This window comes from Brachyhypopomus gauderio, chromosome 5, assembly GCF_052324685.1.
Source record: "Brachyhypopomus gauderio isolate BG-103 chromosome 5, BGAUD_0.2, whole genome shotgun sequence".
Taxonomy (NCBI): Eukaryota; Metazoa; Chordata; class Actinopteri; order Gymnotiformes; family Hypopomidae; genus Brachyhypopomus; species Brachyhypopomus gauderio.
This window is the reverse complement of record NC_135215.1, coordinates 10582274-10606755: the sequence shown is the minus strand read 5'-3', so window position 1 is coordinate 10606755 and position 24482 is coordinate 10582274. Positions and strand designations below refer to the sequence as shown.

Here is a 24482-nt window from a genome sequence, read left to right as displayed (position 1 = left end):
TACGCAGCAGGTTCTGGGACACACTCGTGTGCGGAAAGATTTCAAAACAGATGGAGGAAAGAGATATTCAACCTGTTCCGTCTTCATTTAAGGCAAAACTATGGGCTCATTTTGGTATTTACGAATACCAGGGAAGACCGAACTTGACTCAATGTAGCTCTTGTGCAAGGCGTGTGTAACGCGGTGAGCACAGGAACGTACACACAGCGTGAAATAATATAGAGAAGGGTGGACACGAGTGCCGGCTCGCAAAAGCAATACATTTGACACTCGTCACATGTATTAGCGAGAGGGAAACGCGCACAGCGACCCAGAACGAACAAACAAAACAACACGGGAGACAACGCGCGAGAGAATAGAAAGCAAAACCGTGAGGGCATGGAGCAAATAGAAACAAAAAACAACGCGCAAAATACAACGCGGGAAAAATAACAGTTAACCGTAGTGAGACGGGAGAAAGAAACAAAACAACAACTAAAAAACAGCGCGGATAAATGCAACGCGAAAATGAAACCAAGGACACCAGAAGAAGTAATTGGCAAAAAACGCCGCAGCAAAATAAAACCCTTCCCAAAAATAAAGGCAAAATGGATAGGAAGAAATGCAGGATTGGGAAAACTTGAGATGAGTCAGGAAGCGACGCAGGAGATAGATACTCGAATAAGTAAAGAGAAAGCATAACAGAGAGGTGGCGAGACACCTTCAAACGAGAAGCAAGAGACTGGCTGAGAGGTACGGTTACGCCAGTATAGTCTGGGACTGACTCTGGTGCCCCTAGCCACGGCTGGGGGAACAGCATCCAAGCCAGCCCTGACAGCTTGTAAAATGAAGCTCAAGAATTTTGGTAACAACAAAAAGCATTTTATTTTACCAAAGCACATTATTTTTGTTAATTAAATGTGAGACACTTTATCTTCTGTATTTGTCATTCTGTCTTGCAAAGCAGACTGTAGTAGATCATGCAGGTTTTATAGACTTAAGCAGAAATTTTTATAAATCAAATCGTTTTTTGAATCGAAAATCGTTTTGAATCGAAAATCGATTTTGAATTGAATTGTGGCCCCCAAAATCGGAATCGAATCGAATCGTGAGATAGTAAATGATTCTCACCCCTAGAAAGCAGATTCACACTGAGCACATGTGACAGACGTGACAGAGTCTGGAGACGCCGTGGAGAGTGATCTGCTGCCTGCAACATCCTTCAGCATGACCGGTTTGGCAGTGGGTCAGTAATGGTGTGGGGTGCCATTTCTTTGGAGGGCCGCACAGCCCTCCATGTGCTCACCAAAGGTAGCCTGACTGCCATTAGGTTCCGAGATGAGATCCTCAGACCCCTTGTGAGACCATATGCTGGTGCGGTTGGCCCTGGGTTCCTCCTAATGCAGGACAATGCTAGACCTCATGTGGCTCGAGTGTGTCAGCAGTTCCTGCAAGATGAAGGCATTGAAGCTATGGACTGGCCCGCCCGTTCCCCAGACCTGAATCCAATTGAGCACATCTGGGACATCATGTCTTGCTCCATCCACCAACGTCACGTTGCACCACAGACTGTCCAGGAGTTGGCGGATGCTTTAGTCCAGGTCTGGGAGGAGATCCCTCAGGAGATCATCCACCACCTCATCAGGAGCATGCCCAGGCGTTGTAGGGAGGTCATACAGGCACGTGGAGGCCACACACAATACTGAGCTTCATTTTGACTTGTTTTAAGGACATTACATCAAAGTTGGATCAGCCTGTAGTGTGTTTTTCCACTTTAGTTTTGTGTGTGGCTCCAAATCCAGTCCTCCATTGGTTAATAAATTTGATTTCCATTGATGATTTTTGTGTGATTTTTGTTGTCAGCACATTCAACTTTGTACAGAACAAAGTATTCAATGAGAATATTTCATTCATTCAGATCTAGGATGTGTTATTTGAGTGTTCCCCTGTTATTTTTTTGAGCAGTGTATATATACATACCCACAATATATTGTGTGTATGTACAGTATATATAGTGTGTACTGGGTTAGTGTTGAGGTTTCTGATGGAGAGTACACCATGTGAGTGTTGATGTATCTGGTGGAGAGTATAACGTGTGAGTGTTGACATTTCTGGTGGAGAGTATAACGTGTGAGTGTTGAGGTTTCCTGTAGAGAGTACACTGTGTGAGTGTTGAGGTTTCCTGTAGAGAGTACACTGTGTGAGTGTTGAGGTTTCCTGTAGAGAGTACACTGTACGCAACTGGCCGCTGGTTCTTGCTGGTGTGTGAATGGTCATAAAAGTTTATACCTGTGCTGATTGTAAAGTGACCTTGCGTTAGGGTTAGGCTTAACCTAACCTAGGGTTAGGGTTAACCTAAACCTAACCCTTGCATTCATGAAATGCGCTGTATAAATCTAAAGTTTCATTCATTTATTCATGTGCCACAACTGAACACACAGTTTGACTGGAAATCTTTCCAAAAACAGTTCAGCATTTTGTCATCCTTTGGCACCATTATAATAAACCATGGCCATCATGCTTCTGTGTGTGTGTGTGTGTGTGTGTGTGTGTGTGTGTTCTCAAGCAACATTAACACTGAAAATTCCATGAAACTGACAGAGAACACATCACAGCTACCCAGGCTAAGTGAAAAACTCACATTCTTTGTAAGACAGCTTCTCAGCATGAGAATCCAATTATTTTCTGGCTTTATAGGGCCGTACTAAATCACCGTTCCACAACACAGTCTCCATTACGATACTGTTGCAGTAAACAAACAAGTGGATAACGCAAATAGAGAAGAATGAAAACACTTTACTGTGATAACTATGAGGAGAGCGAAAGAGGAAGGTCTGGAGGAGAGGGTAAGGTCTGGAGGAGAGAGGGGAAGGTCTGCTGCAGTCAAGAGTTAGAAGTACAAGGCTTCTTTCCCAGTCTGTCTGAGCCTGTCTCTCTTTCACACATATTGGATATGATTCCATCCACTATCCCCATCTTTTGCTGTTAAACATCTGGCAGCCATCTTGAATTGAGCAAGCACAGCTTGGACAGATGGATGTGGGTCTCAGGGGTGTTGGTCATGTGACTATCAAACATACATGGAACACTTAGACTGTGTAAGGTTAGTTGCCATGTAGGCTATGCATCTTGTTCCATGGGAACAGGTCAGTTATGTTCACGTGACCACACTATTTGTCTGACCCATTTTGAAATGGCCACCAGATGGCAAAGTGGTTTAAGCCATGTGGAGTGTACCCAGAATGAAGAGGAATTTGTTACTGTTGCAAATTAGGAATCCTGCTTTGAGATTACAAACTTAACTTAGCTTTCCAAGCAAAACAATCCTATGATGGACCCTTATATAAAATTAAGCATTAATCAGAGCTGTAAACACACCAACACAAAATGAAAAATTCAATATTTGCAGAATCTGCATGCTTTATGACTGATAAATTGTGAAATAATTTGAACACATTTTAGTCCATTTTTTATAACAAAGAATGCATCCTGTCTCCCTTCCTCTACCCCATTCTCTCCACTATCTCCCCTCATCTCTCTTTTTCATGTTCATCCCAAACCGATCCTCCTTAGCTGTTCCCCATGTCAGAACTCTAATCCAAATCCCAATGTCCCTAACCCTAAGTTCTTCCCTATTCATCCGCATATTCTTCAGTGCTCTGGTGAGCATTCTGACCTGAACCACTGAACACGTACCTTCAGCAATCCCATGGTAGCTTTTTCTTCTGGTTGTTTCTGCTCTTTCCACTTGTCACAATCTTCATTCTTATCTCATCAAGTCTGACTTCATTTTCTCACTTCTCTACTGGTTCCTGTAGATGTACTGTGTCTTCTGCCCATCACCTCCCCGGTCCGTGGGAGCTCGAACTGTTGTTGCCACATATGCACACACACCTTCCGGTTCTTTTCTAAATGGAAACTCAGCAGCAACTATCATAAATTGTCAGAATACTCATTAGCATTGCCCCACAGGTATCATTTAACATCCCATGGTCACCTGCCACACAACAGTAAGAGTAAGGTTTAGATTCTAGACCACAAAAAGCACAACTGGCATTAACCTTTGATGTTTGTCTTCTAAAATTTTGCTATCCTCAAAGTTCTCTTTCCACCACTGCAGTTTCACATTTGTTCATCCTCACAGCTCAATCAACACTAGCAGAACTACAACTGACGATGCATTTATTATTTCAGCAGCTGCAGAGAAAGTTAAAACTATTTAAACATAGACTCACTGGCCACTTTATTAGGTACACAATGCTGGTACCGGGTTGGACTCCCTTTTGCCATAAGTACTGCTTTAATCCTTCTTGGAATAGATTAAACAAGGTACTGGAAACATTCCTCAGAGAGTCTGGTCCATATTGACATGATAGGATCAAGCAGTTGCTGCAGATTTGACGGCTGCACATCCATGATGCGAATGTTCCGTTCCACCACATCCCAAAGGTGCTCTATTGGATTGAGATCAGGTGACTGTGGAAGCCTTTCGAGTACAGTGATCTCATTGTTGTGTTCAAGAAAACAGTCTGAGATAATTTGCGCTTTATGACATGACGCGTTATCCTGCTGGAAGTAGCCATCAGAAGATGGGTACACTGTGGTTGTAAAGGGATGGACATGGTCAGCATCAATGCTCAGGTAGGCTGTGGTGTTGACACGATGTTCAATTGGTACTAATGGGCCCAAGGTGTATCAGGAAAATATCCCCCACTCCACTGCACCACCACCAGCCAGAACCATCGATACCAGGCATGATGGATCCATGCGTTCATGTTGTCGACGCTAAATTCTGAACAATCCGAATGTTGCAGCAGAAATCGAGACTCATCAGACCAGGCAATGTTTTTCCAATCGGCTATTGTCCAATGTTGGTGAGCCTATGAGAATTGTAGCCTCAGTTTCACGTTCTTAGCTGACAGGAGTGGCACCCGGTGTGGTAGTCTCCTGCTGTAGCCCATCCACCTCAAGGTTCGACATGTTGTGTGTTCAGAGATGCTCTTCTACATGCCTCGGTTGTAACGGTTATTTGAGTTACTGTTGCCGTTTTATCAGCTCTAACCAGTCTGGCCATTCTTCTCTGACCTCTGGCGTCAACAAGGCATTTGTGCCCACAGAACTGCCGCTCACTGGATACTTTCACTTTTTCTGACTATTCTCTGTAAACCCTAGAGATGGTTGTGCTTGAAAATCCCAGTAGATCAGCAGTTTCTGAAATACACAGATCAGCCTGTCTGGCACCAACAACCATGCCACATTCAATGTCACTTAAATCAACTTTCTTCCCCATTCTTATGCTCAGTTTGAACTGCATCAGATCATCTTGACCATGTCTACATGCCTAAATGCATTGAGTTGCTGCCATGTGATTGGCTGATTCGACATTTGTGTTAATGAGCAGTTGGCCGTTGAGTGTATAACTTTCTAATAACATCTATGGGATAATCTATAACATATCTTAATCCATAGTATATCTATATTTGTAGAGCAAATACACTAGACTCCATAATTCTTTCCTAGTCAGAAATCATGGCTAGAAAAATATTAGCATCTAGTTTTAGGGCTTGATTGTAATTAGCATGAAGATTAGGGTTAGATTGTAATTAGCATGAGGATTAGATTGTAGCTGTGCCATTTTCACACATGGATGCATGGCATGTTTTTGCCTGAAAACAGATCCTGAAAAGTCACGTTCAGAGTGTGAAATTGAACTTTCTTGGCTCAAACTGCCAGTGTTCATATATTCATGTTATTTGATTATTACAAAAATGAATTTACGGTTTTGTTGCACTCTTTCCTTGCTGACAAATGATATTCTTGATCATCTGATATTCTTGGTCTGTGCAGCTCCAACTTAGGGTGTTTTACAACATTTTCATTACACATGACTGTTTGTAGTTTGTGAACCATATTAAAACATAGATTCAGTGCTCAGAACTGCAAGGACAAAGACTTATCCTTTTACAGAGTTTACTGAAACATAACACTGTATCAAAAATCTTAATAGAGCTGCCAGGATAATTTGCGTCATATATTTGAACAGTGGTCAAAAGAGAGGACTGTAAGAGCTCTGAGGAATGGGCTAACAATGTTCATAACTGCAGTCTCTCAGCACTGCTGACCTTCAGCACAGCTCCAGTCATCTAGAATAAGGGTTTGATTTTTATATTTCAACTTTAGAAGTACTTGAGAGGTTTGCAATCAAAACAATGGGGACCAATGGTTTAATTGTTTTTAAAGCACGTTTTCAAAACACCTTGTATTGTTGTGCTGCTCTTTTAAGCACAAGTACTACAAACATTTTTTAGATCAGTATCGCCGCATGAATGACTGCCATTCTGTTCCAGTGTGTTGGATTCCAACACATTCTGCTTAATGATGTACTCATGAACTGATCAGAACTCAATCTCATTTAACCTTAAGCACAAACATTAGTTTGAACTTGGGAGTGGGCTAGAATGCATGACAGTTGTGATTGACTAGTTATTCCACCAAATATTGATTTCTGAACATTACTTAATACCTTAATAGTGCATTTACAAATATCATTAGTCAAGGCCTGAAAACACCAGCTCTTTATAATCATTTTTTATAAATAAATGCTCTAAATGGAGTTTGGAAGAAATGTGTCAGTAGCTTATAATATATGTATGTCTATTACGCACACCCATACACCAAAAGAAAAATTAGCACAATTTCTCCATAGCGGCTAGAATCTGAGACAGCCATACAGGGATGTAAAAGGTGTTGTGGTCTGTGCAGCACATCTGAACAGGGCACTAGGGTCAGTCTCTAAGGGCACTAGGGTCTGTGTAGCTGGCTAAGGCTGCTGTTGCTAGGGCTTTGGGCTCATCAAGCCCCTCCCACTCAGCTCCTGAAAATCTGGGCCGACAGAAATGAGTCCCAGATGCTCCTGGCCTCCACGTTCCTGCTAAACAAGAGTGCTGTGTGAGAACCAAGTACTTGTACAGCATGGACTCAGACCAGGTCAGCAGGGAAATGCACAGGACAATTCGCTGGCCTCTAGTGTGGACTGCACAGCATTCTGGAGAGTTGTAGTACAGGACACCAAGCATCACAAATATCAGACAGACACAACTGTGCAACATTTTCTGCTTTACTACAAAGACAGTTGAAATCCAATATGAAACTTGTGCAACACTCCATGAACTACAGAGCACCAACACTGTTCATCTAACAGGTTTTCTTCATTAGTCTAAAATGCTAGGTTTAGTGTTAGCTGTAGCACCATTTATTGGAGATGTCTGTATGGTCCTTGGCTTGTATACAGTTTGAGTAGAGGCCACAAAGAGCACACAACTTCAAATCATCCTTAACGTCAGAGCCTGATGTACCTGTATGTGACAAACACTGGCATGAGAAAGGGATGATATGATGACTACACCTAACCTGACACTATATCTAGACTTTATCTTCACTTAATAAAGGAACATAGTTCCCAGCTAATTCGCTATCATTCTGTACAGTAATGTTTCCTAAAGCTTGTGGAATATTACAGCTATCTACAATACAGTAAAATTTTTGAAGTTTTGCAGTACAAAAATATATTACAAATCTCCAGGAATATTTACATGGGCACTTTCTGAACAAATGGGTAGGCGGGGTGTCTAAACCTCACTGGGGTTACGAATGAAGAGAGAAAAGTGGTATAAAAAAAAAAGAAGAAGAAACCTTTAAAAGTTCAGCACCAGTCAGTTTGCTATTGTGCAACTTTTCTCCTCTTCAAGGGATAAAAACATATTAAATTTCACTGCATGCTTTGGCAGACTTTGGGCAATAGAAAACAAAAAGAAGAAGTGAAAGGAGAAGCAGGAAGCGTTCCTGCCTCTGAAGATCCACTCGGCCACTTTAGTTTGGGAACATCAGCTGGCTCCACTGTTCCTATAAAAACATCCTAAAAACACAAGAAAACATCCATTTCAGCAGGGCAGACATTTATACTCACTCACTTGCACACATTTAGGATTAGAGCTGTGGAGAGATCGAATGTGGTGATCAGTAAACATGGCAAAGAACACAAGTCACATCCAGGCTGAATTCAGTTCACGCATGCAGCGTGCGGCCAGTGGTATTGAGTGGCTGGTTTACTGTGGGCTGCAGTGGAACTCCATGGAAGCGTTAACATCCACGTTTCCCCTCGCAGGATCATAGGCCTTAACCAACATATTCCAAATGCTTGCAATTCCAGCGCACCAAAGGTCATACTGAGAATCCATGTAAACAAACTCCTCACAGACGCCAAATCAGAACCAGGAGCTTGATACCATTAATCACACAGCAGTGGCACGTACAGGCCGCACCTCCTCTACTGCACCATAACAGAGTAAGAGAGGACAACCACTCCCCACCTAAACTACGAAGAAACTAGGAAATGTACAAAAAAAACCCAACCTGATATTCATCCAATTGTCCAAATGGACATAAAGTTAACCGTTTGAACGCTTGTGAACTCCTTGAGTGGTTCAGATTTTTCTGTTTTACCATGATTTTTTTTATTTTTGTCATCACCAGTTTTTGTATATGAAATATTCACCAATGTCATTTACTTTTTTGAGGAAAATGTGTGATTTGCCAGCAGACTACATGAAACATGGAATCAGAGCTTGTGCAAAAGAAAATGAACCAGCTGCATTTGTAAAGTCAATTAGGTAAAAGACTCAGGTGAAACATGTGAGTGCTCAAGTAATCAGTTAAGCAGTTTATGATTTTGCCTCAATCACAGGCCCCATTGTTTGGAAAAGACAACACTGCATATAAAGAGAAGAACCTCCTCCAAACAGTAAAGCATGGTGGTAGAAATGTGGACCTGCTTTTCTGCCTCCGGACCTGGACGACTTGATCTTATCCAGGGAACTATCAAATCCCAGGTCTCTCAACAAATTCTTGACTAGAATCTCCTGCAATCAGCCAGGGAGTTGAAGCTGGGACAGAAATGGATTATGCAACAAGACAACAACCCAAAGCATTCCATCAAAACTACCAAGGAATGGCTTAAGAGAAAGATTTGCACTTTGGACAGGCCCAGTGTAAGTCTGGACCTCCATCCCATAGAAATGCTGTGGCAAGATCTGAAGTGGGTGGTACATGCGAGATGTTCCACCAACCTCTCAACTGTTGAAGTTCTGCAAGGAGGAGTGGGCAAAAATCCCCAAAAGCAGATGCGAGACACTCGTTTGTGGGTACAGAAGACATTTGGTTGAAGTAATGGCTGCAAAAGGCCATAGGCCAGAGGAGGATGGGCTCCCCCCCTGAGTCTTGGTTCCTCTCAAGGTTTCTTCCTCATGCAAAAAACTAGGGAGTTTTTCCTTGCCACTGTCGCCTTTGGCTTGCTCACTGGGGGCTAGGACTCGGCACTTGTAAAGCTGCTTTGTGACAACAACTGTTGTAAAAAGCGCTATATAAATAAAATTTGATTGATTGATTGAAAAGGAGGTGCCACAAGCTACTAAGGGTTCACATACTTCTGCACTTGGCAGATTTTCAGTTTTTGGAGAGAGAATTTACTCTAATGTTACAAATACAATTTATAAATGGAGATTTGGATGTTAATTATACAAGATAACTTTTTTTTATGACCACATTTGGGTGGCTCACAAACTTTCAAGCAGCACTGTATAAACAAATCTAATCACACGATTCTTGAATAGATTTACTCAATTTACTTTGGAGCTGCTGACCTTGTGGGTGTTCAGAGGGTGTTGGGTACGCCACACTGCTTCAGTAACTACTCTGTACTGAGGGTATTACTCAAGAACCATCTGCATTGGGCTGCATTGTTGGAGGAAAACAGGACAGTGCAAAGTGCCCCTGGGTGACAGTCACACACACACAACATAGAATACCACTGTTATTTTTCACCACTGGAAAACTAGATATTTTGCAGTTATATGGTTTTATGGTGAAGTGAATCAAGATATCAAAAATGTATTGACCCTCCCTAAAAAGTCACTGCTGCTATACTGATGAAGGCTTCCGTTTGTCCAGCTGCCTTACACATCCACATAGTGCCTACTGGTCTTGCAAGTAACTGGCACCACCTGGTGGAAAAATTATATGCAACAACTCACTGTGAGGTAAAATTAGCCACAGCATATAGTGAATTCAAACTACCATCCACCCAGTTCTCAGGTGCAGTCTAGAGCGGTTCCACGCGGCCTCAGAGCTAACTGCAAAACGTTGCATTAGTGCCCACATCTCAACTCACAAATCACATCATAATTGCTTTTTGTGCTGAAGCAGTCCTTTTGATCAGATGAGTTCATGCACTGAAAGTTTAGCCCTGGGAGGACTGCACTGGTGGGTCTTGCCTGTAGATGTTTGGGTCCAACAGAACCGCGGTGTCCTGGGGCAGCTGAGACAGGTGCACCACTTTAGTCTTCATCTGCGGTCGGTCACTCTCACTCACCCACGAATCTGGCAGGCTGTACAGAGAGGGCGGGGTAGAGAGGGTGCAGGGAGAGGGAGCAGGGGTAGAGAGGGTGGGGTGGAGAGAAGGAGCGGAGGGGTAGAGAGAAAGAAGTGTCTTACATACTTCTCTTTACAAATACAAATATGCCAGGCCCTGTCCCCTCACCCATGACCTGCAGACAGCTGAGGACCTGTTACTCTTGTAAGCAGGACCCAGACTGCATGGTGTGCCCAGTGGCAGGAGGACTAGCTTGTTCTCTGGCTTCACTAGTATAGTCCTGTAATTAAGGTGTCTCCACCGGACAGGCAGGAGGTGAGGACTCAGTCTGCTTGTAGCTGGTCCATATCCAATAAGGCAGGTCAGCGTCCACCATATCAGTGGTGCCTAGGGTTGCAATGGTATGAGATTTTCATGGTATGATAACCGTCTCAGAAAATACCGCGGTATCACGGTTATCATGGTATCACAGTTAGTTTGTACTATTTATTGTAGAAACCTGCAACTATTGTATACAAAATGTCTCCTTTAAAAAAAAGCTGTAAACATGTTTATATACAGTTGTGATCAAATTTATTCAACCCCCAATGCTGCGAAGGGTTTTATGGAATTCAGTGCACATTTGTAATTGTGTTCATAATGAAATCTTACAAGGACTTGTTAAAGAACTAAATGCAACCAAGATAGCATCAATTTTTTTTGTCATAAAGTATTAAATGGCCTTTTTGTGATTTCTTCATTGACACAATTATTCAACCCCTTTACGACTACCACTCCTAAGAACAGAGGTTCATTCCAGTGTTTTCCATCAGGTATTGAAAACATCTGTGGATGTCAACGAGCAGCAATCAAGCATGATAAGCACCAATTAGGCAGATTTAAAAGGACTGTGATACTCAGCTCCTTCTAGACATCTACTGGTGTGTTTCCAAGCATGGTGAAGGCAAGAGAATGGTCCCAGAAGACAAGAGAAGAGGTTATTGCTCTTCACAAGAATGGCAATGGATATAAAAAGATTGCGAAGTTGTTAAATATTCCAAGAGACACTATCGGAAGTATCATTCGCAAGTTCAAGTTAAAGGGCACAGTGGAAACGTTACCTGGTCGTGGCAGAAAGAAGATCCTGACCGCGACTGCTGTGCGCTACCTGAAGCGTAATGTGGAGAAAAATCCCCGCGTGACTGCTAAGGAACTGAAAAAAGACCTGTCAGATGTGGGCACTGAAGTTTCAGCTCAGACAATAAGGCGCGCACTGCATAACGAAGACCTCCATGCCAGAACGCCCAGACGCACCCCCTTGCTGACTCCAAAGAACAAGAAAAGTCGACTGCAGTATGCCAAAAGTCATGTGGACAAGCCACAAAGGTTTTGGGACAGTGTACTGTGGTCAGATGAAACTAAATTAGAACTGTTTGGGACAATGGACCAGCGCTATGTTTGGAGAAGGAAGAACCAGGCTTATGAACAAAAGAACACCTTGCCTACTGTGAAGCATGGCGGGGGGTCAATTATGCTTTGGGGCTGTTTTGCTTCTAATGGTACAGGAAAGCTTCAACGTGTGCAGGGTACCATGAATTCCCTTCAGTACCAGGAGATCTTGGAGGAAAATGTGATGGAGTCAGTCACAAACCTGCGGCTTGGGAGACGTTGGACCTTCCAACAGGACAATGATCCGAAGCACACATCCAAGTCCACTAGAGCATGGTTGAACATGAAAGGCTGGAACATTCTAGAGTGGCCATCGCAATCACCAGACTTAAATCCAATTGAGAACCTCTGGTGGGACCTAAAGAAGGCAGTTGCAGTGCGCAAGCCTAAGAATGTGACTGAACTGGAGGCTTTTGCCCATGAAGAATGGGCTAAGATACCCATAGGTCGCTGCAAGACACTTGTGTCAAGCTATGCTTCACGCTTGAAAGCTGTCATAACTGGAAAAGGATGTTGTACTAAGTACTAAAAAATAATGTCACTAGGGGGTTGAATAAAACTGATAATGATGTGAGCACAGTAAAGACATTTGTGGTTATTCCATCATAAATATTATGTTATGTTTGTCTAATTTATAAGTGCCTCTTTGATATAATTGTAAATAAGATGACTGAAATGATCAAAATCAATGTCAAACTGGCCAAAACACTTTATTTCAGTGGGGGTTGAATAAATTTGATCACAACTGTAAATACTGCAAAATTAGAGAAACCTAAATCATGGATTTCAGTACAATTATTTAAGTTTAAATTATTTAATATCTGATAAACTCAGCCTGGGTCAGTGTCTGATCAACAACTGTTGTAAACGTCCGTTGTACTGCCAAGTTGGAATATAACCAGATACTGCAGAAAGAGAGGATTTATTTCTGACATCATCACAATAGAGATTTCTATTTTAAGGCTTTCACACCGAGTCTGGTTTTAACATATGAAAAACAGGCACGTTAGAATTTGAAAATGAACGCATGTAAATTAATGGCGTCTTTCACATCCAGTGAAAGCAAGGACCATAAAAAGTTAGGTTTATTCTTTTCACTAGTGACCGTAGCGCGCGACTCCGCACAGTTCTTTTGTATTACGTTAACAAATACGAGCCTCTTGTAATTCCAGGACGAAACATGAGAGAACGTGAAGACGTTAAGATTGGGCGTTTTGAAAATAAACAACCATTAAATAATGTGATGAAAAAGCGAATTATTTCGAGTATATGTATAAATATTTAACTTTATTAAGTTTAAGGTGCTGGGAAATGTTGAAACGGACCTTTAAAATGACGTACAAGTGCTTTAATTCCACCTTATAAAGGTGTGTGAACCCTGCAAATATGACTTTGTTCATTGCGCTGAGGCGCAGCGCGCGCAAAGTTACAAAATTCGAGAGGTGCACGACCTCGCTAATCGACAGCGCGCGAGACCCTCGCGCACGGGCGGAGCCACCGCGATTACGTCATTTTCGCCGCTGACATTAGTTTAGCTTTTTTTTTGTAAAAAAATTTGTTAGGTCTGATACACTTTCTGAAATTCTCACCGCTGTGCTGAGTAGCTGAACCGGAGCGCAGTTGCGCATGCGCGGGTCAGTTTCTCCGCTGGCTTGCTTTTTACCGGTAATAAGCAAACGCACACGGTATGATAACCGTGCATTTTAATACCGTGGTATACCGTGAAACCGGTTACCCCTGCAACCCTAGTGGTGCCTAGAGTCTGTCCACAGCAACACACGTACTGGGACCAAAGAACTGCACATCTCTCAGATCAACAGCCAAACCCATCACCCATCACTATAAAAATCAATGGAATGTAAGAACATTTCTGAAATAGCAGCAAATATTTTGCAGCATATACCAAACTATAAACTCCAGAATATACTCCAGAAATTCAATGTCTCTCCCATGTTTGCATCCCGCTCCTCAAACATTCCACAGAGATTATTAGAAAGAACATTAAAAAAACTTTTTCCACGAAGGAGTATCGTTTTGCTTGTTCTGGTGACCCAAAAATCTGTTTTAAATACAGTCCCTTGGGACACCAGCTTTCTCAGGGTTATCGCTGAGCTGACATCCCTTATTCGAGCTCCAGATTGATGTGTGCTTTAGAATAGCAGCTCCCGTGAGACCAGTATCTTATTCTCTCTCACACGCTCCCAGCACAAGCCTACTGGAGAACACCAGTCAGCCCAACCACACTGTCTCCTGCACGTGGGCTGTAAGGTTCACATCCGGATCGATGAGGCTATAAATAGGAACATTTAAGGTGAACAAACGCTCCATCAGCAGCATCCCCTCTGCCTGACAGGCTGGTGTGGTTTACACGCTGCACCAGAGATGCAAAACCAGAGCAATGGCAGAACTGATGGAAACAAACATGTTGGATCATTCACTGAATCAAGAAAAATGCTGATTTTTCCAGTTTGGGTGTGAATTATGAGTGGTTGTTAAAAAAGACACATTGAAAGGTCATTTTGCCTTTGGAAACAAAGATCATTCTTTCCTTTGAAGGGTATTAGAGTAAACATATAGACTTGGACACACAACAAGGAAGGGTGTGCCATGACACGAGAGAGAGAGAGAGAGAGAGAGAGAGAGAGAGAGAGAGAGAGAGAGAGAGAGAGAGAGAGAGAGAGAGAGAGAGAGAGAGAGAGAGAGAGAGAGAGATTACACAGAGAGAGACACTGTATCAGATACAAGCTTTTTACCCTTCATCACCACGCACATTAGGTGTGATGTTATGAGTGTGTGATCATACATGGGATGGTAATGAACGTATGTACGATGTGAGCACAGGTGTATGATGGCTGTCAGTGCATGTGTGTGATGGTTGTGACGGCGATATAAGGACCGCGTGTGTGAGATGGTTGTGACGGCGATATAAAGACCGCGTGCGTGTGTGACATGGTTGTGATGACGATATAAGGACCGCGTGTGTGATGGTTGTGACGGACTGATGTGTGGGGTCACAACCATGTACCTTGTTGTGGGGGACTGATGTCTATACTCACATGTCCTCAGGAGTCCAGTGAAGCAGCACCTTCACCTTCCCAGAATCCTCCTTTCGTCTCGCAATTACCTTGGAATAAAGAGAGTTACACTTAAACAGTTTAAGAGACACAAAACCCCCAAACCAGAAGGTATGGAGCAATGTCTTGGTGCGTGTATAGAAGGGGCCATTATGAACCCTGGTACCTGCCCTAACTGATATCTGCCTTAATTGTGATAACTGCACACGTTACTATTATGAACGTTATAAACAGGCTCTCACCCAACAACTACTCACATAGCTATAACTACAAACACCAGTAACACAATTCACAATCACGCCCCCCGTAACACCATTCACAATCACCCCCAGCTCATCACTCCAGGCTCACCGTGCTGTGGAACACCACACTGTGACCTTTGCCCTGACTTTCAATGTGGGTTGCCAGATTTAGGCAGATGGCGCGGTGGCGGATGGCGTCCATGGTCTGCGCATCAAAGAAGTCATGTGGCCGAGCTGGGAAGGGTCATAGCGCGTTACAAGACACGCACACGAAAGACAACACGTAAACAAACAACTGTTGTCATGAAGGAGGGAAGAGGGCAAGTGATGCGTACGCAGGGACCTCCTCCGTTTGTTCTTCTGCCTCCTGCGCTTGTTACCGCCGGCTTTAGACGGAGACTCCTCTTTCAGCTTAGCCTGGCTAGACAGCTTGGAGGAGCTCTGTGAGCTGAAGTGGGTGGGCACATGGCGCGCTAGCCCCCCCTGGGATGCAAAAGTAGCATTGCAGCCACCCACTACACACTGAAAAAAACAAGGAAAATAAGCCACACTGTATTTGTCTTTCATATCAACATAAGATCAGCACAGTGTGTTGTGATCCATTATAGTGGCGCTTCTATTCAGCACATATCTTACTGGCATAGCACACGCATTTGGTTGTGTAGGTCAGATAAATGATAAATCACCATCCTGCATCCCGGAATTAATTACCCTGTAGGCACATGTGTGCAGCCAGCCATATATTCACCATTTTATGTCTATCAAAGAAATCAATAAATTGTTTTTGAATTTAGTTTATTATTCAGTTACCATCTTCAATGAAGAAAAACAGGCAATCGCCCAACATCACCTGCCCACTGGGCTACCAGTGTGTTCTCCAAAAAGTCTGTTCAACGGTCTCTTACCCCCAAACTGCAGGTACTGAACTACATACTCTGGTTCAGTATGTCAACGATCTTAGACGTCATTTTACAATAAAATATACATTTCAATTAAATGGATTTTGATTGCGAACCTCATATTTGCACCATATATTTACTAGGGAAGGACAGTAGACCAAAGCCACCTCGCAGAGGTGCAGGCGATGTGAAGGAGCGAGTCGTACCTTGAAAGGTTTATCTCCACTGTGGGACAGCATGTGTCGCTGCAGCCAGCTCTGGCTAGTGGAGGGGGTGTTGTACACCTTACAGCCCTTCCACAGACACACAAACACCTGGCACAGAAGAAACACCGTCAGTACACACACACACACACACACACACACACACACACACACACACACACACACACACACACACACACACACCACTGCCAGTTGGGCTGTTACAGTCTGATGTAGCTTAGCTGGAACAGTACGTGTTTATTATCTTGGTATTGGTGAGTAAATAATGAAGCTTCAGTTTTTTCTTAAAATATACTGAAACTGTTCAAAAATCAGTTTTTAGATTACAGCTGTAAACAGGAAATGCAGAAATAGCACAATGACAGCAGCAGTAATCTATTTACTTCCCTTGTGACTTTTCTAAAAGGTCCTTCTCTTGGGTTCTGGAATTATTAGTGTTAAATGAGAATCATCCATGGCTATATGCCACAGTACATCATAAAAGTATAAATGAAAGAGCACACGCCTTGAAGCTGAATTACAGCATGGCGATTTTAGCAGGACTTTAACAACTGTAGCAACTGTTACTTGAATTATAATGGTCGTATTTTAACGTCTAGGGTTGGGGATGTCTACCTGCTCCTCTTGTAGTCAAGAGTTTGTAAAGGTCAAGTGTTTGTACTTGCATGTTTACATTTTCTTGCAGTTGTTTTAGTTTAATTTCACTGTCCTGACTGCCATCAAATCAGTAAAAACAACAGTCATCCACTAATCTTGAGTGAGCGACAGGTGTGAAGAGTGGTGCAGTGGCGCCACCCCGCTGGTGGGCGTGGGACTGACCCCGCCACGCTGGCCATCCACATGCACGCCACGTATGTGCTCGGCCAGGTCTGGGCTGCTTTTGCAAAGCTTGGAGCACTGGTCCCAGCAGCAGTGGTAGGAACCTTTAGCACAGGCTGAAGACACCGTGGCATGGCCGTTCATCATGGCTGGAGTGGAACGACCACTGGACGCCGTGCTATAGATTTCCATCAGGGTGCTGCTAATGCTGAAACACACACACACACACACACACAAACATGAATCTTAAGAGATGTAGACACACATGTACCTCTACGTGTGACATACCAGCAGCTTATAGGACAGCAGTAAGCAGTTTATGTGACATTAGTCACAATAGTGACAAATCACTTGCACCAAAATATGGAAATTAATATCTGTTTTAGCATCTGTATCATTTTAGCATCTGAGAGTCACGGAACAATATAATGTTCCAGAACAAGACAGTTGAGGCTGAGATTTCCATGTGCTTCAGTGTGATGTGGAAAGAACATTCAAACCAGGAGAACTGTGAGCTTACCCAATACTACACAGCAGTACTCCCCACAAACATAAGCAAAACCATCAGAGTATAAAGAGAGAAACAACCATCATTTCAATAAACATCTGTAACTTTAGTTCAAACTAACAAAAAGCACTTTAAAAGCACTAATACACATGGACAATTTTTTATAAGAGGATTTATATTAATATTTTTAAAATAACACTTAAAGTACTTTGTAATACTAAAATACAATATCAACATGGCATGGCATACATTATTACTACAATAAATGTACTACTACAACATTATTACATACAATATTACTGTAGGTTTTAGAACAGGTGACCACCCACATATACTTCAACAGAGTTCAAAAACTGACCAGTGATGAAGGCCTGAACCAGACTAACAAAAGATGCAGGTTACAGATGGTCTGTAGACTAGTGTACACCTTCTGTGGGTCTTCTGAAGGAGCTGGTGTGTGTATTAGGCAGTCTTGTGTTAAACTCTCAAGGTACAATTTAAATTCTTTATTGCAAGCAAGCGATGCTGTGCATTATACCTGTTTGCCATTATCAGTAGCATAATCTTAAGAAAAATAAGATGAACCAATCTTTCAGTTTCACTTACTCAAATTCTGTGGAACCGTATGTATAGTGTTGCTAAACTGGGTCAAAATATTCTGATGTGAAGAACTATAACGTCTCCACTTCCAGTCTGAGTGCACTGCCCACATGAAACTTAACCACCTGTGCCCAGCTTACAGTGCCGAAGACACATCACATCAGAGCACTCAAGCTAGCCACAGAGAACAGGTGGTGTGCATCTGTGGTGAAGTGGAGACAAAACTGGAGATCCTGTGCCGGCTGTCAGGAGGAGTCCCGCAGGGTCCCGCAACACTTATTCCCTCATACCCTCTCTCCCTTGCGCGTGCGCACACACGGGTCCATCTGTTGCTGCCTTTTCAAACTTGACTGCCCACATTCATGCAACAACACCCCAGGCTGGGGGCAACAGGCAGGAAAATAATGGAGGACAACACAGTCTGTCTGCTCCCCCCCCCCCCCCCCCCCCACACACACACACATACACACACACAGTCTGTCTGCTCCTCCAAAGACACACACACACACGGGAGCACATACTGGCTTCACTGGAACAAAAACATCTGAACTTTTCAAAGCACCTGAGTGCTAAATGGGTGTAGGTTGGGATTAATCCAAACTGTAGCCCAAACTACAGCGCAAATTATATGTGATTAATAATCAGGTGGTCACCAGTTCAAACCCCAATGTTGCCCACTGGTAGTGGACACTGTTGCCCCCAGATGCCACTGTGGGCTCCTGAGCAAGACCCCTCAAACGTCGTTTGGTCAAACTGTGGTTATAATTCAAAGTGGCTTTGAATAAAAGTGTCAGTTAAATACCAGAAATGTAAATTGTAACCCAACGTATATCCCAAATCCAGAACATATTCCAGCTACACCTGCAGTGCCAGGCCCAGTCCTGACCGCAAGACTGCTGGACTACAGAACTAGATAGATACTTTATTTATCCCAGAGGGAAATTCCTGAATTCCAGTAACAAGGTACATGACAAATTACAGCAGCCAAAATTGGTAGTACTCTGTTACTTCATTAAAAAAAACATACCACCACAGGCTTATATTTTATATTAGAAGCAAAGTGCCTAACAGCATGTTATAGATGGTCTGTGCACTCTGTACACCTGTAGAGGATTTGTAAGGACAACACGTTATAGTTGGTCTGTAGACTCTGTACACCTGTAGTTTTTTTAAGGGCTACATGTTACAGATGTGTGTACTAGGCAGTCTTGTGTAAAGCTCTCAAGGTACAATTAAAATTATTTATTGCAAGCAAGCAATGCTGTGCATTATACCTGTTTATCATTATAAGTAGCATCATCTTTAGAAAAATAAGATGAACAAATCTTTCAGTTTCACTTACTCAAATAGTGTGTACAGTACTGGTTAAACTGGGTCTAAAATAAGTTACCGAGGTCTAACAAAACTACTAATTAAACAAACAAAAAATCTTGTAGTTTTTTCTTTTTTTACAATTTCTATTGTTTCAAAAGATTGTATATGAAGTAGTTTTAGATTACTTGGCCAATATTCTGTGAAAATATGACTAATATAAGTTTCATAAAATGACTATAGCTGAATTAATTTTTGCAGACAGGTGGAATTTTGACCGTTATGCATTGATTTTCTTAAAAATTCCCCAGTTGAAGAGCAGCAGGGCTGAAACACTCAAAACACCACAACACAAACACACGAGAATTCAGACTGTGTTTCTGCTGGAGTTGTTCATCGTTCATTTACATTACATTTATGGCATTTATATCACCCTTATCCAGAGCGACTTACATTTTTATACAAGTGAGCAATTGAGGGTTAAGGGCCTTGCTCAGGGGCACCCCAGTCATAGCCTCAGGTCTGGGAATCTAACCCACGACCCTCCGGTCACAAGACCAGTTTCCTAACCACCAGGCCATGACTGCCCGTTCGGTAAAACATTCAGTATTTCATCATGAAAACATATCATGTGTGGGTCCATGTTATCAGTGTTAGAATGAGGTGCAGTCAGTAAGGGTTTGTGTCCAGGCCTGGAGGAGGGGCTCAGTGCCCCAGGACTACAGAAGTATTTAAGTTAAATTCATACACAGCACTGAGTATGATCATCTTTTCATCATAAGCTGAAGGCAGTGAGAATGAGAAATGAGTGAGATACGGGTGGGCGAAAGCTTATAAGCAGGTCAAGAACTTCAAGAGCCTGAAAGGACAATTGATCCTCATCAAAAGTCAAAATTACAACATAATTACACAAACTGTGTACAACTGTGTGTGTGTGTGTGTGTATATATGAAAATGTACCAAGTGTAGCTTTATGACGCTATGGCATCTTGTAGATGTTCGTGTTGACATTTTTTTGATGTAGTTGATGTAGGTGTAGGATGTTCCAACCTATGATGGAACCTGACCCCAACATGCACACAACCACGCACTGTGTGTATGTGTGCGTGGTTGTGTGCATGTTGGGGTCAGGCTCCATCGTAGGTTGGACCTCCCGCCCCACACACGGGCTGTTGGAATGTGTGCATGTGGTTAAGAGAATCTCATGATTTTAAATAAAACATCCCCAGTAAAAACAGGGAGCAAACAGGCCTACCCTTAAAGCTTTTCAAGCTGAGGAACCAAATAATTATGTATGCTGCTAATTTACATCAGAACATGTTCACGTTATATGGTTTTTTTTTTTTACTTCTCACAGCCTTGGTCTCAAAATACGAAGAGGTTGTGGATGTGTGAATTTTGCAGAGAAGTGAACAGTTACACATAGCGCTGAGAAACCACCAAGTAGGGCTGCACGATTAATCGTATTTTTATCGTTATCGCGATGTGAAGTTTCACGATAAACACATCGAAAGAGCCACGATAACTCCTTGAATAACAGCAAACTCAAATTGCGTTATCCTCGTCCAGCAATAGAGGGAGCTATTCGCGCTGCAGACTATGATCACGTGACGTAAGTAGGCAAGAGGCAGAGTGAGGCAGAGTTGCCAGGTTCTCGGTTTTCACGCCAAATTGGGCTTGTTTGAAAATCCAGCCGCGGGTAAAAATTCTGGGGCCGCGGGGTGCGGTTTTTTGGGCTACTTTTGAGTTGGGCTACTGCGGAAGTTACAAGTCAACACTAAGAATCGATCGCGATATAATACTTAATTTGTCTCCAGTTCACACTCGCAACACCCCCCCCCCACGCCGACAACTTACACTCGCAGATTTTGTGCGGAAAGCTTTTGTAGGACCTGGCAACCCTGGAGTGGGGCGTGAACACGCTCATCAGACACGCGATTTGGTTTAAGCCTGGTTTACACTTGATGCGGCGCGAGGGTCCGGGAGGCGAAAATAACGTAATCGCGGTGGCTTCGCCCGTGTGCAATTGCCTCGCGCGCTGTCAATTCACGAGGTCGTGCACCTCTCGAATTTTGTAAGTTCGCGCGCGCCGCGTCTCGGCGCAATGAGAACAGTCATGTTTGCAGGGTTCATACACCTATACAAGGTGGAATTCAAGCACTTGTACGTCACTTTCAAGGTCCATTTCAATAATTCCCAGCACGTTATTGAATTAAATATTTATACATATACTCTAAATGATTCGAAATAATTCGCTTTTTTATCACATTATTTAATGTTATTATTTATTTAAAGTTCGCGCGCGCCGCGTCTCGGCGCAATGAGAACAGTCATGTTTGCAGGGTTCATACACCTATACAAGGTGGAATTCAAGCACTTGTACGTCACTTTCAAGGTCCATTTCAATAATTCCCAGCACGTTATTGAATTAAATATTTATACATATACTCTAAATGATTCGAAATAATTCGCTTTTTTATCACATTATTTAATGTTATTATTTATTTAAAGTTCGCGCGCGCCGCGTCTCGGCGCAATGAGAACAGTCATGTTTGCAGGGTTCATACACCTATACAAGGTGGAATTCAAACACTTGTATGTCACTTTCAAGGTCCATTTCAATAATTCCCAGCACGTTATTGAATAAAATATTTATACATATACTCTAAATGATTCGAAATAATTCGCTTTTTTAATCACATTATTTAATGTTATTATTTATTTAAAGTTCTCGCGCGCCGCGTCTCGGCGCAATGAGAACAGTCATGTTTGCAGGGTTCATACACCTATACAAGGTGGAATTCAAACACTTGTATGTCACTTTCAAGGTCCATTTCAATAATTCCCAGCACGTTATTGAATAAAATATTTATACATATACTCTAAATGATTCGAAATAATTCGCTTTTTTATCACATTATTTAATGGATATTTATTTTCAAAACGCCCAATCTTAACGTCTTCACGTTCTCTCATGTTTCGTCTTGGAATTACAAGAGGCTCGTGTTTGTTAACGTAATACAAGAGAATTGTTCAGTCAGACAGATATTTGTTGTGAAACGAAGTAGTTACAATTTCAAGCCTTTTCAAATACTTTAGCCTAAATTCCAGCACTTTTCAAACCTGAAACACAAAGCAACATTAAAATTGGTCAGGTAAAAGTTCATTCCCCTGTATTTGAGGGGTGTTTTTTATACTACTAGGCCTACATATCGTTTCGGACTACACTGCAAAGAATGTGACACGGCAAGATTAAACGCTTCCGCCGTTCGCGGAGGTTAACGAGGTGTGCGGAGTCGCTCACTCGTGAAAGTATAAACCTAGATTGAATCTATTGTTGAATAAACCTGCAAAATATTTGCAATTATTCTGGATTCATTACACAGTAAAAAACAAAACAAATTAACGTGCTGCTGTTCAGAGAGACACTACATTTCTGTATTTTAATCTTAATTTATCGTGGTTCACATCGATATCGGGATATCCAACAACGTTATCGCACATCGCAATTCTAGTCCATATCGTGCACCCCTACCACCAAGTTAATGCAGTCATGGAATACAGGGGATGTGTGCTTTCTCTTCTTCTCAATTTGTTAGGATTGATTTAAATAAAGTGGTCAAAATAAGGTCATTTGATGAAGGTTACTGTTGATGATTATAACCACTAAATCTAGGGTGAAGTACTAGGACCTGAGGGCAGTTTTGCCCCGAGAACAAACTCTCTAGCTTGTAGACACTAGGAAGCTTGTAGACACTAGGACACTGATAACCTGCACGCCGCCGCGCTCACCTGCACGCCGCCGCGCTCACCTGCACGCCGCCGCGCTCACCTGCACGCCGCCGCGCTCCCGTTCCTCACACACGTATTCGGTGGTTTTCAGGGACCCTTTAGGCCACGTGAAGCCCGACACCGCACACCAAACGTACAAACCTGTCTTCCGAGTCCATCCGACTGAGCGGCTCTCCGTCAGAAGAGGACGACATCTCCACGCTGGCTCTGCGTTTGATGGCGCTGCCCGTCTTGTCCGCGCTCTCGCCGGGCGAGCACACGCTCTCCTCTCTTTGTTCTCGCTTCAGCTCCCCGGTCACGTCCGCCGCGCACTCGCCACTCTCGCAGCTCTTCTCCGCGTGGCATTTCTTCAGCCCGCTCGACTCGGTATACGTTTCTGTCTCTCCTTTAGCCTCTTCGCGTAATTCGTTGCCGTCGCGTGTTGTTTCCCGAGACTCGTTATCCGCCGTCGCGGGTTTCTCCTCGCTGGCCACTTCGTCTCGCTCGCAGTTCTCGTCCATCTTAACGTTGTCGCTATCACCCGGTTCCTGATGCGGAGCACGCAGGCCCTCGTGTTTCTCGTCGCGGAATATGCCGCTGCTTTGGTCGCTGGTGTTGGAAGAGTCTTGATCGGATGCATCGCAGGTGCTGGTAGCCATTCCAATCGTACAAAGTATCTTCTGGATATCCAAATAAACGTACGAAGTGCGACGGAACCGAAACGTGAGCGCTCGCTCTTCTCCGCCTGCACACTGTGAGGTTGCGCAGCGACGTGCTGGGCGGAGCCATGTGACGTCACATTATGCGCCTCCACGTGTTGTGACCCCTTCAAACAGCACACAAGACACACACACACACACACACACACTGTATATACACGACACATCTTTAGAAAAAAATATCAGTTTTTTAATGTTTTTGGAGTGAAAGAGGTATATTATTCCCTTGTGTGTTCGAGTGTTATAGAAGCCCTTTTAAAGACAGACAGTAAAATGTGGTTATACTAGAAAAGGTTCAAAAACAAATAAGACAGAGGACCTGAAATATAAACTGGTTTCACTTCCTTGAACATCAAAAGAACTTCATTTGCACATCTGATCGAGCTACGAATGTGTACTACACTAGGAATGTAGTATACACTATGTCCTAGGTACTACACTGGAAATGTAGTGTACACTATGTCATAGGTACTACACTAGGA

General features: G+C 43.0%; 2 protein-coding genes across 4 annotated transcripts in view; both read right to left on the bottom strand.

The window, feature by feature from the left end:
- Positions 1-3869, bottom strand: part of pde3a (phosphodiesterase 3A, cGMP-inhibited) — a 143201-nt gene extending 139332 nt beyond the window's left edge. The window contains exon 1 of the mRNA XM_077005582.1: positions 3676-3869. The gene's annotated coding sequence lies outside the window, so the exon portion shown is untranslated. The remainder of the gene's footprint in view (positions 1-3675) is intronic.
- Positions 3870-7080: 3211 nt separating this feature from the next.
- Positions 7081-24065, bottom strand: aebp2 (AE binding protein 2). 3 transcript variants are annotated; one of them, XR_013130868.1, is made up of 10 exons: positions 23444-24065; positions 17092-17299; positions 16255-16362; positions 15485-15671; positions 15259-15383; positions 14890-14957; positions 10308-10421; positions 9933-10037; positions 9678-9807; positions 7081-7894 (listed from the first exon to the last, which is right to left on the bottom strand). XR_013130868.1 is itself a non-coding variant. In XM_077005575.1 (8 exons), the coding sequence occupies exons 1-8, from the start codon at positions 23938-23940 to the stop codon at positions 7882-7884; spliced, it is 1320 nt and encodes a 439-aa protein (XP_076861690.1). In that variant the 5' UTR covers positions 23941-24065; the 3' UTR covers positions 7081-7881. The 3 variants fall into 3 exon arrangements, 1 of the variants encoding a protein (XP_076861690.1); XR_013130867.1 differs by having other exon boundaries at positions 9678-10037; XM_077005575.1 differs by lacking the exons at positions 9678-9807; positions 9933-10037.
- Positions 24066-24482: the final 417 nt, after the last annotated feature.